At 43.6% G+C, this 13,267-nt stretch overlaps 1 protein-coding gene across 1 annotated transcript in view; it reads right to left on the bottom strand.

Annotated features, from left to right (window-relative positions):
* stxbp3 (syntaxin binding protein 3) overlaps positions 1 to 1,762 on the bottom strand; it is a 56,539-nt gene extending 54,777 nt beyond the window's left edge. The window contains exon 1 of the mRNA XM_073063419.1: positions 1,393 to 1,762. Within this exon, the coding sequence (XP_072919520.1) occupies positions 1,393 to 1,435 (43 nt within the window). The 5' untranslated portion in view covers positions 1,436 to 1,762. The remainder of the gene's footprint in view (positions 1 to 1,392) is intronic.
* Positions 1,763 to 13,267: the final 11,505 nt, after the last annotated feature.

Here is a 13,267-nt window from a genome sequence, read left to right as displayed (position 1 = left end):
TGAACAGAAGGGGTAAGATGGGAGCCAGAAAGGGGAATGGCAAAAGAAAGCAGGGGGATAAATTACTGGAAGTCAGAGAAATCGATGTTCATGCTGTCTGATTGGAGGCTACCTGGCTGGAATATGAAGTGTTGCTCCTCCAACCTGAGAATGGACTCATCTTGACAGTAGAGAAAGCTATGGACCGACATGTCCGAATGAGAATGGGAAGTAGAATTAAAATGTGTGGTCACCAGAAAATCCTGCCTGTTGTAATATGTGAAGTGAAGGTACTCAATGAAGCAGTTCTTCAATCTACAACCCGCCTCACCGCTATAGAGGAGGCTGCATCAGATACTGTAGATGACCCCAAAAGACTTTCAAGTGGAAGAGCTGGCTCACCTGGGAGGACTGTTTGGGAATGGTGGTGAAGAGGGAGGTGATAGGGCAGGAGTGGTACCTTGCAGGGGTAAGTGCCAGGAGGGAGAGACTAGTGGACAAGGGAGTCACAGAGACTGCATAGACTTTTGGTTAGCTTTCTTTGGAGTAGGTTTACCTGATAAAGGTATACAAAATTATAACAAACATAATGTACATAAAGATAGTGAGAATCAAATCAGACATGGTGTGCAAACGAACTCTGCTGTGTGTCTCTATGAAAAAGTGCTTTCCATAATCATGCTTCTCAGAATCTAGACTGCCAGCCTCATGTTTTATGCAACATAGGTGCACCAGGACCAGGACACACTCCCGGCTCAGCTGTTCACGTTATCATTGGGGTTATAAGCAGCGAGGCTGGGGGGTGGGGGAATTGGCCGAACTCCCTAACCGACCACTGAGCCGGCCATGACCCGACGAAAGGAGCGACGATCAGCCACAGGCCGCAAACGAGATCTGACGCCCAAACTTTTCAAAACAGCGAGCAGGGGCTGCGCCTGCGTACACCGCACTCCGCAAGCCAATCGGTCCGGTCGCCCCGTGGTAAAGCCCCCATTAACACACCGAAAGTTGTGTCGTTGAGGTCGACCGAAGCCGAATATTCCCACAGAGACGACGGGATTTAGGCTTTGTTATTTTCACGCTTCAAGTAGTGACCTTAAATGTAAAGGTCGAATTTTACGCGAAGACTTATTTCATGAGTTATTCTCCCCACCTACCCATGCCCACTTATTAAAGCTGCCATTTACTGTCTCCAGTTATTCATAAAATAAAACTTTCCCCCCTCCCCAACTTAATTATGCGGACTGCAATCATGGGGGTGAAAGCCGACATGTTTTCCAGATCCCCGCGCCGCGACCTGTTGCTTCGGATCATGCCACTTCCGCGTTCGTTCGCGGGGCCACCGACAGAGCGGTGCCGGCGCCTCGGCTCACTGCAGCCGGAGAGCGGCGGCCCCGGCGCTGCTGAACTTACTCTGCCACAACACTCTCTTCAGGCTGTACTCCGGAGTTGCCATCTTTACTCTCCCGGAAAACTCCTCCAGTGACGTGCGTCTACGAGCGAGTAAGCAGACTTCAGTCAGGCAGCAGTGAGCCGCTTTCGGGGAATGTCACTGAATCCAGAGGCGGTGCGGGCGCCGAGCCAGCGGTTCCGGAGGGGGAATCCAATGCCGGCTCTGAACCCGTAGCTCTAGAGAAGTCCGGTGCCGACATCAAACCAGCAGTCCAGAGGGGAAAACACACATACTGGAACCGGAGCAATAATGAAACTACTGGAAGAACTCTGCAGAGGAGATGGCATCTTTGGAAGGAAATGAACAGCTGACATTTTGGGACTGGACCTCCTCAAATGCCCACCAAGTTCCTCCAGCAGTGTGTTTGTCGCTAACTAGCAGGTCCAGAGGTTGAACCCTGTGCAGGCACCAGTCCCGTATCTACAGAGGACTGCAGGTGGAAATCTGAAATATAAATGGCTATTTCTGGAAATACAGTCTGTCAGGCAGTATCTGTGGAGAGGGAAACAAGAGTAAACGTTTCATCTCCAATGACAGGCCATCAACAGAAGGATTTGGAGCAGGACTCTGAAAGTGCACACCAGAGAGATATGGAAGAGGTTACTGAATATATCTAGGGTGAAAGCTGCCATGTATTTAAACCAAAAATAAAACTTAAGGTTACATTAGCCATTAATGGCTGAGCAGGCACAAGGGGCCTCTACTCCTCCTGTTCTACTCACTTTATATCTATGAGTTATAGCTAAGTACAGCTCCAACACCATATACAAGTTTGCTGATGACACCGCTGTTGTGGGCTGTATCAAAGGGGGTGATGAATCAGCATACAGGAGGGAGATTGAAAACTTGGTTGGGTGGAGAAATAACAGCAACCTCTCACTCAATGTCAATAAGACCAAGGAACTAATTGTAGACTTCAGGAGAGGGAAACCAGAGGTCCATGAGCAAGTATTCATTAGAGGATCAGTAACTTTAAATTCTTGGGTGTCACTATCTCAGATGACCTGTCCCGGACCCATCATATAAATATTGTTGCCAAGAAAACATGACAGCACCTCTACTTCCTCGGAAGTCTGTGAGGTTCGACATGTCATCAAAAAACTTGGCGAAATTCCGTAGATGTGTGGTGGAAAGTGTGCTGATAGGCTGCACTAAACCCTGATATGGGAACACCAATGCCTTTGATCGGAAAATCCTACAAAAGGTTGTGGATTTGGCCCAGTACATCCCAACCATTGATCACATCTACATGAAACATTGCGTAGAACAGCAGCATCAGTCATCGGAGATCCTCACCACCATTGCCATGTTCTTTTCTCACTGCTGCTGTCAGGTAGAGGGTGCAGGTGCCTCAGGACTCTCACCACCAAGTTCAAAAGCAGTTACTACCTCTCAACCATCAGGCTCTCGAACAAAAGGGGATAGCTACTCTCATTTACTTGTTATTTCATGCTCGTTATTTATTACTATTGCTTACATCTGCATTTGCAGAGTTTGTTTTCAGTTGACAATTCCTGGTGTTTACAGTTATTGTTCTGTAGATTTGCCAAGTATGCCTGCAGAAAAAGAATCTCAGGGTTGGATGTGGTGACATGTATGTAATCTGAATATAAATTTTGACTTTACTACTTTGTAATGGTTAATTCCTGCTCATTATGTTTATTGGCCTTCAGTCTGTTCGAGCCTGAACCAACTTTCACCAAGCTCAGGACTCACCTTCATTTTCCTGCACTATGCCCATAACCTTTGGTGGATTGTTCTTATTATAAAGGAATTAATCTCTGATTTGAATGAAGACGTTTGCCAGCCTCCGCTGCCCTCTAGTTGGACAATTACAGAAGGTTCACCACCCTGTATCTAAAGGCATTTCTCTTCACCACTGCTCTCTGACATTTCAAAGTTCAAAGTAAATTTATTATTAAAGTACTATATACAATCTTGAGATTCATTTTCTTCCAGGCATACTCAGTAAATCCAAGAACTGTAATAGAATCAATGAAAGACCGCACCCAACCAACATGGACAATCAATGTGCAAATTCAAAAGAAAAATAGAAGATATCATAATAAGTAAATAAACAATAAATATCAAGAACATGAGATGAAGAGTCCTTGAAAGTGTGTCCATAGATTGTGGGAACAGTACAGTGATGGGGCAAGAGAAGTTGAGTGAAGTTATCCTCTCTGCTTCAGGAGCCTGACGGTTGAAGGGTAATAACTGTTCCTGAATCCAGTGGTGTGAGTCCTGAGGTCATGTACTTCCTTCCTAATGGCCGCAGTGAGAAGAGAGCATGATCTGGGTGGTGGGGGTCCCTGATGATGGATGCTGTTTTCCTGCAACAATGCTCCATGTAGGTGTGCTCAATGGTTGGGAGAGTTTTACCCATGATGGACTGGGCTGTATCCACCACTTATTGTAGGATTTTCTGTTCAAAGGCTCCAGTGTTTCAGTACCAGGCTGTGATGCAGCCAGTCAATATACACTCCATCACACATCTATAGCAGTTTGTCTAAGTTTTAGATGTCGTGTCAAATCTTTGCAAACTTCTAAGGAAGTAGTGGCGCTGCTGTGCTTTATTTGTAATTGCACTTACACGCTGGGCCCAGGATAGATCCTCTGAAATGATAACACAGGAATTTAAAGTGGCTGGCCCTCCCCACCTCTGGTCCTTCGATGAGGACTCACTCATGGATCTCTGGTTTCCTCCTATTGAACTTAATAACCGGTTTCTTGGTCCTGCTGACAGTAAGAGGTTGTTGCTGTGGCACCACTCAGCCAGAATTTCAATCTCCTTCCTGTGTGCTGATGCATCTCCACCATTGATTTCTCTTCACCTCAGTCTTAAATGCTCTATGCCTCCTTCTGCTACTGTGATTCTATTCTGCCATTCTCAACCAGGGGAGACATCTCCCATGCAAAAACCACAAGGTGTCCTGTAAGAGTGTTATACATTTCAATGAGATCACATCTCATTCTTACACACTTTAAAAATATAGGTCATGTCTGCTCAATCCCTCATCAAAAGGCATCTCGGGTATCAACATGTTCACTCGTTGTGGAACTACCTTTAAGCAAATATAAAGCTGAAGTCTGTGCACAGAAATCCAAATGCTGACATACCAAATCCGTAACAGCCTCAGACAACCGGTCCCTGCGAGGATGAGAGAGGGGCTGTAGGAAAAATGAGGATCCAAACCTTGGCACAGTTGTTCAGGGGGCCATGGGGGGGAGGAAGACAAATGTGGTTGTAATTGGGGATAGTATAATCAGGGAAATATCTATTGTAACAGTCAAGAGTCCTAAAGGCTGTTTTATCTGCCTGGTGCCCAGGTTTGAACATCTAAACTGACCTGTAGAGGAATTTAGAGTGGGAGGGGAAAGATCAAGTTGTTGCGATCTATGTGGCAAGAGAGAGGAAATTATGAGCCAGTTAGCCTGGCTTCAGTGGTTGGTAAGATGTTAGAACCCATGAGTAAGGGTGAGGTTTCAGGGCACACGATAAAATAGGCCGAAGTCAGCATACAACATAGAATATTGGAGTAGGAGCACAGCAACCACAGGAACAGGCCATTTTGCCCACAATGTTGTGTTGAACCAGCTAAAAAGCAACTCAAAAACACCCAAACACTAATACCTCTTATCTACACAATGCCCATATCCTTCCATCTTCCTTACATCCATGTGTCTATCCAAATGCCTCTTAAGAGTCTCTAATGTATTTGCCTCTACCAGCATTATAGGCAGTTCATTCCAGGCATCCACCACTCTCTGAGTAAAAACCTTAACTCTCACATCCCCCTTGAACATACCCCCTCTGGTATTAGATATTTCAACCCTGGGAAACAGATACTCTCTGTCCACTCTAACTATGCCTCTCATAACCTTATAAACCTCTATCAGATCTCCCTTCAGCCTCTGGCACTCCAGAGAAAACAACCCAATTTTGTCCAGCCTCTCATGATAGCACATGCACTCTAAAGCAGGCATCATCCTGGTAAACCTCTTCTGCACCCTCTCCAAAGCTTCAACATCTTTCCTATAGTGGGGCGACCAGAACTGTACCCAGATATGGCTTAACCAGAGTTTCATAAAGTTTCAACATAACTTCTTGACTTTGGAACTCAATGCCTCAGCTAATAAAAGCAAGCCTTCCATAAGTCTTAATCACCATAGCAACCTGCGTAGCCACTTTCAAAGAGCAATGAACTTGGATCCCAAGATCTCTCTGCTTGGCAACACTGTTAAAGATTTTGCCTTAAACAGTGTAATGTCTCCTAGCATTTGCCCTGCCAAGGTGCAACACCTCACCTTTATCTGGGTAAACTCTATCTGCCATTTCTCAGCCAATATCTGCAACTGATCTGTATCATGCTGTAGTCTTTTGCCAGTCTGCTACACTGTCCAGAACTCCACCAATCCACAAATTTACTAACCCACCCATCTACGTTTTCATCCAGTTCATTTATATACATCACAAACAGCAGAGGTCCCAGCACAGACCCCTGTGGAACATCACTAAGTACAGACCTCCAGCTCGATTGAATAAGTCCCTTCAACCACTACCTTCTGAATTCTATGTGCAAGCCAGTTCTGTTTATCAAACAGCCAATTCACCATGGATCCCACGCACCTTAATCTTCTGGATGAGCCTCTCATGAGGGACTTTGTCAAACGTCTTACTGTAATCCACATGAACAAAATCCAAAACCCTACTCTCATCAATCTCACTTGTCACCTTGTCAAAAACTCAGTTAAGTTGGTAAGCTCTGCACAAAGCCATGGATGCTCTCCCTAATTATGCCATGGGTTTACAAACACATATATCTTATCCCCAGGAATTTTCTCCAGCAATTTCCCTACTACTGATGCGAAACTCACTGGTCTACAGTTCTGAGGATCTTCCCTTCTTAAACAGAGGTACAACATTAGCCACTCAGCCATCCTCTGGGACCTCGTCTGTGGCTAGAGAGAATACAAAGGTACTGGTGAAGGCGCCAGCAATCTCATTTCTTGTCTTCTTCAATAACCTGGGGTAAATTCCATCAGGCCCTGGTGATTTATCCACCTTAATGCTCATTAGGAGGCCCAACACTTCCCCCTCCTTGAATTCTAAACACCCTAATGTATTTATACACTGAGCACTGACCTCCTGGTCCTCTATATCCTTTTCCTTGGTAAATACTGAAGCAGAATACTCATTAATTACTTCACTCCCATTCTCCACATCCAAGCTAATGTTTTCCCCTTTATCCTTGAGTGATCCCACCCTCTCCCTAGTTATCCTCTTGTTCTTGATCTATAGATAAAATGCCTTGGTATTCACCTTCAATCCTACCTCCCAAGGACTTTACATGGTCCCTCCTAGCTTTCCTAATTCCCTTCTTTAGTCCTTTTCTGACTTCTTTCTACTCCTCATTTCTTTTGTTTGATCCTAACTTCCAAAGCTTTACATAGTTCTCCTTTTTCTTCTTGAGCAAATTCAACACCTGTCTGGAACCTGTTGCTACCACCTGGCTTCCCTACATTTCCACAATTTCTGGAAAGATCACCAGAATCCTGAAGAAATACATGATTAGTACCATCGACAAACACAAATGAAAGCTCAAATCACAGCTTATATGGGTCAAAGATGACCTGGGAGTCAGGTCGGCTGGTGTTTACAGGATTCTCTGTGAATGCAGAGCGGTGTATGGGACGCACGGTGGAAACCCGCATGAAGGAGCACAGGAGCTGTATCCATTTAGGTTACCCGGAGAAATTGGCTGCAGCAGAACATTGCATTTGCAATGGCCATAGGATTGACTTCGACGGTGCAAAACTGCTGGGTTATGCCAATGGGTTTTGGTACGCCTGGTAAAGGGAGTAATTGAAATAAAACTAGAGAAAAAGAACTTTAACAAAGATGAAGGTCTCGCTCTAAGTAAGAACTGTAATTTGATTGTAAACTAGGTGGGAGAGCATAAACCTGATTGGAATAAGGACTAACCAATCAGGAGGGACAGACTGAAGGGGCCTAAATACCACTGGGTTTGACATGTCCAGGCATAATCCCTGATGAAGATGGCGGAGTTTTTCAACGAAACGTCAGTTATAATTGATGTCTGTACCCAGCTAGAAGCTCAAGAAGAGGTTGTTCAAAATTTTTGTTTTGTTTAAGTGATGCACCATCAATAACTCTCGGAGACGGGAGGCGAACGATAGGCTTCCATTAGCTGCAAGAGACCACGATTAGCAGCAAGAGACCACCACACAACATCCTGGAGACTGAGGGAGGAGCAGTGCCTCCAATCGCCTTTATACAGGGGTCTGTGGGAGGAGCCACAGGAGCAGTCAGCAGAGGGGCGTGTCCAGACAGGTATATGTAGTTCACCACATTAAGTAAATACTTTTATGTTTTGTGCCCCAAAGTACAAGCTGTCCTTGAGATACAAACATTCAACTTATGGCTGCCGCTACATACAATTAAGCTCCCATAATATTATTAAATTCTAAAGCTCTATATATACACATACATTCATTCCTATAAATGCCAGAATTAGATTCCTCTTTCTCTTCGCTTTAAGTAATTGTTCTTTCTTATCAGTCTTGTGTGCTTTTGATATCATTCATTTCAATACTATATAAGTATGGTTATTGTATTGAGCAATTTTTACGTATTTGCTAAATTGTTTATTGTTGTCATGTGTTCCAAGGTACAGTGAAAAACTTGCTTTGCATACAGTTCATACAGAGCAGCTCATTACAATAGTGCGTTGAGGTAGTACAAGCTAAAACAATAACTAAATGCAGGATAAAGTGTTACAATCACAGAGAAAATGCAGTGCATGTGGACTGTAACGTGCAAGGCGGATCATGAGCACAAATATCCATCTTATCATGCTAGGGTACTGTTAATTAGTCTTGTAACAGCGAGATAGAAGCTGCCTTTGAGTGTAGTGGTATGTGCTTTCAGAGTTTTGTATCTTCTGCCTGATGGGAGGGGGAAGAAGAGAGAAAGAGGTAAGTGAAGGTCTTTGATTATACTAGCTGCTTTACCAAGGCAGTGAGAAGTACAGACCGTGTCCATGGAAAGGAGATTGGTAACCAATGCACAGAAGTCTCTGCAATTTCTTGCAGTCACTGGCAGAGCAGTTGCCATAGCAAGCCTTGAGGCACCTGGATAGGAATCTTTCTATGGAGCAAAAATAGAAATTGGTGAGGGGCAAAGGGGACATGTCAAATGTGTTTGAGGAAGTGGAGTTGCTGGTGAGCTTTCTTTGCTGTGGCATCATTGTGGTGGACAGCCTACTGGTGATGTTCGCACAAAGGTACTTGACACTCTCAACCCGTTCAACCTCTGCACCACTGAACAGAAGCAGGTGCACCACCCCTTTCCTGAATTCAATGACTAATTCCTTCATTTTACAGACATTGAGAGCAAGATTGTTGTCTTGACATCATGTCACTAGGACCTCTCTGTCTTTCCTGTACTCCAACTTATCATTACTTTGATAAAGCCCACTATGGTGGTATCATCTGCCAGTTCGGAGTTAAACCAAAATCTGGAGAAATAGTTGTGAGTGGAGTAGAGGACCATGGACAATGCCATGTGAGACACCAGGTTGAGAATAATCATGACAGAGGTGTTGCCACTTATCCTTACTGCTGGTCAGGAAGTCAAGGATCCAGTTGCAAAGGCAAGTGTTGAATGCCAGGTCTAGGAATTTCGAAGTAAATTTTCTTGGAATTGTAGAATTGAAGGTGGGGCTGTAGTCAATAAACCATAGTCTACAATAAATATCTTTACTGTCAGGATGCTGCAGAGTGTAATACCAAGAAGATGCCAGAGACCTGTTTCAATTGTAGACAAATTGCAGTGGGTTGAGTTTGACTGGGAGGCTGGAGTTAATGTATGTATAACTAGCCTCTCAAAGCACTTCATGAGGGTGGATGTCAAAGCCACTGGGCAGTAGTGACAAAGGTATATTACCTTGTTTCCCTTAGGTACCAGGATGCTAATGATCTTATCAATGTGAAAGAGCATGATCATGCCTAACCTTTCCCAGGACTCAGCTCGTCTTTTGTGCAGGTTCCCATGGCCCTAAATTCTCTGATCTTTCCAAATATTGATCTACCTCCTCTTTAAATATCTTTAGTGATCTACCTTTTAGGGTTTGGGATTGAGAATTCTAGAGAATCATCAACCTCTTCAAAAGAAATTATTATTCACCTCAATTTTAAATGACTCCCTCTTACTCTTGTTACTATATCCCCTCATTTGAAGCTCACCCTTGTGTAGAATCATCTATCATTCTCCTTTAAGATTGAGTATGTTTCAATAAGATCACCCCTCATTCTTCTAAACTCCAAACAATACCAATCCAATCTCTTTAGCTGCTCACAACAGGGCAAACCTCCTGTCTAAGGAATTAGCTGAGTATATTTCTTTTACACCGCCTCCTGTGTTTGAACAGGCAGTCGCCAGATTACAGCAGGGTTTCATTCCTGAGAACTGTTCATAGCATAAACTGTTTATAAGTTGGGAATAAACAGAAATAATTATGACAGGGTAAGGGGGGTGGTGACAAGAGGGACCCCTTTCCCATTCAGCATCTAGTTTAATTTGCATCATATAGTTTAGTTGGTACTGAAATGCGATTTGTTGAGGAGATTTCTACTATGATATTGCTTCAAAACACAATTGTTTTTCCAAGTTTTATAATCAAAGTGCAGTTGTTCTTTCTGCTTTTAAAGTGACCATAGTAACCACAGGTTACGTCTCCAAACATGTGATACTTTGCTTCAAGTGTTACCTTTGTATGTGAGCTTGGAAGGGGGCATCCATAAATTATTCACCATACAATCAATCTGCTTAAGGACCCTCAGTCTCTATAATTTCAGTGCAAAGAGATGTTGAATATTAAAAGGCCTAGTTAGGATGAACATGGAGAGGATGTTTCCTATAGTGGTGGAGTCCAGGACCAGAGAGCACAGCCTCAAAATGGAAGAATGTACCTTTAGAACAGAGATGAGGAAGAATTTCTTTAGCCAGAGAGTGGAGAATCTGTGCAATTCATTGTCATGGATGGCTGTGGAGGCCAAATCATTGGGTATATTTAAAGGGAAGGGTGATAGGCTCTTGATTAGTAATGGCAGCAAAGATTATAGGGTGAAAGCAGGAAAATGGGGTTGCGAGGGATAATAAATGAGCCATGATGGAGGCGGTGCAAACTCGACGGGCTGAATGGCTTATCTCTGCTCCTGTGTCTTATAAACAGATTTGTCTCCAAAATTACAGCAACTGATTGAACAATATCACCCCCTCCCAGCAGATTCCTCACATTTATGTCTATACTTTGCACATCAAAGAGAGATCCAGAACAGAAAAAGGCCCTTCGGCACAATTTGACCATGCCTACCTGAGCTAGTCTCATTGGTCTTCATTTGGCCATATCCCTCTGAACCATTACTATCCACACACCTGTATTTTTTTTTTTGTTTTTTTGTTAAGTACAGGCTCTCCTCAGGTTACAGCAGAGTTCTACTCCTGTGAACTGTTCATCACCTGAACAGTTTGCAAGTTGGAAATGCAATTGCTTACCAAGTTCCCATATACAAGAAGATGTCTGTTTAGTGTAAGACCCACCGCTGCCAGTAAGGTGTTTGTATGTTCTCCCCATGACCGTGTGGGTTTCCTCCGGGTGCTCCGGTTTCCTCCCACAGTCCAAAGATATAATGGTTGGTAGGTTAATTGGTCATTGTAAATTGTCCCATGATTAGGCTGGGATTAAACCTGGGGATTGCTGGGTGACATGGCCCGAGGGTTGGAAGGGCCTATTCCCCTATCTCAATAAATGAATGTGCACATAAGATGAAATGTGTAGGCATAAAACAGAGACATTTGAGATGAATGCTGAAAGAGACTACATCTTAAAATCCCAAGGGAGGGAGAGAAGGATGAGCATGGAGTCTACTGGCTCAATGGATGGCCTTTTAGGACCAATGGACACAGGCTGGAGTGGGTCTTGAACAACTGGAGATCATTTATTCAAGCTGCACTGCCCAGCAACCCCTGATTTAACCCTAGCCTAACCATGATACAATTTACAAAGACCAATTAACTTACAGTCTTTGGACTGTGGGAAAAAACTGGAGCACCCAGAGAAAACCCATGCATTCCACAGGGAGATAGATGTACAGACTCCTCACAGACGATGGGTCAGAACTGAACTCCAAAATCCGACACCCTGCGTTGTAACTGTGTTGTAATAACTGCTAAGCTACCATGGTGCCCAAGACAAGGCAGATAATGCTTCGATTTGAAAATACAACAGTTACTTTAAAAGCAAAAGGAACAAATCAAATGGTTTAAGCACAGCGTAATGCTTCCTATTTTTCCTGTAAAAACAAAATATAGGAAAAATTGTTTCAGCTCGTTTCTGGACTCTACACCGTAAAAGAGACAACGAAGCATTGCAAAACTGCAATGTTCAAAATATAACAATGTTATCGAAACAGAAAGATCACTGCTATCAGGAAAAACTAAATATAGGTGAAGATTTTACCACTATGAAAGTAAAGATATAGAGCAAACAAGACGAATCTGGACCAAAATAGTCCACTTAAATGAAAATCTGGAACTTGGCCATAAGAACTAGATTATTATTAATGAACCAAATGCACAAATTAGAAATTGATTTCTGAAATGTTAATAATAAACCACTGTTAGAGATTACCCTGTGAGACAATAGAATATTTTAATTCCAGTTTATTTTCCAAAATGGACTGAACCAACAGCTATGGGTGAGAAATCACCTATGGGGGACCGTGGTAGTAGGAGGGACCATCAGACTTGGGTTGTAATTATCCATCAAAATGAGCAATGTTGGCCAGTGATGGTACGCAGTAGATGTGGAGAGTTGAAGTGTGGGTGCTGCTTTGTTTTCTGATGTCTGTGCACGCAGACGGTAGCTGATCACTCCCATCTTATTCCTATCTGGAGAGCAAATGAAGAACAGGAAATCTTTACACCCACCTGAGAGAAGTCAGGGCTTAGTGTCTCTGAAAGATGTTGCCTAGCACATATATGTCTGGAGAAGGCTTTGAACCCATAGTCTTCTGATTGGGTGGCAAGACAGAGACCAGCTAAGGAAACTGTCTGAACCCTTCATTAGAAGGGCACTGGGGCGTCAGGGGTTTACATTGATGGAGTTCAACCGCCAGATGATTTAGAACAGATGCCTCAGATAATTCATCTGCAAATACACAGTGGCCACTTTATTAGGTACACCTGTACACCTGCTGGTTAATACAAATATCTAGTCAGCTAATCCTGTGGCAGCAATTCAGCGCGTAAAAGCATGCGGACACGGTTGCTCAGACCAAGCATCAGAGATGGGGGAAGAAATGTGATCTAAGTGACTTTTACAGCGGAGTGATTGTTGGTGCTGCATGGTGTGGTTTGTGTATCTCAGAAGCTGCTGATCTGGGATTTTCATGCACAACAGACTTGAGTTTACAGAAAATGGTAAAAAAAAAAGAATTCGGTTAGCGGCAGTTCTGTGGGCGAAAATATTTTGTGAATGAGAGAGGTTAGAAGAGAATGGCCGGACTGGTTCCAGCTGAGAGGAAGGCGACGGTAAAACATCGGTGTGCAGAAGAGCATCTCTGAATGCACAACAGGTCGATCCTTGATGTGGATGGGCTACAGCAGAAGACCACGAACGCACCCTCAGTGGCTACTTTATTCGCATACCCTGCCAAGGGCGAATTGGCTTAAGCAATCTACAGTACTCAAAATTAGGTATAATCGTTCAGACTCAAACAGTATTTCACTTCAGAACTTGAAGATTTCGC

This window comes from Hemitrygon akajei, chromosome 12 (genome assembly GCF_048418815.1).
Source record: "Hemitrygon akajei chromosome 12, sHemAka1.3, whole genome shotgun sequence".
Lineage (NCBI taxonomy): Eukaryota > Metazoa > Chordata > Chondrichthyes > Myliobatiformes > Dasyatidae > Hemitrygon > Hemitrygon akajei.
The sequence above is the reverse complement of the archived record's forward strand: the minus strand, read 5'-3'. Positions and strand labels throughout refer to the sequence as shown.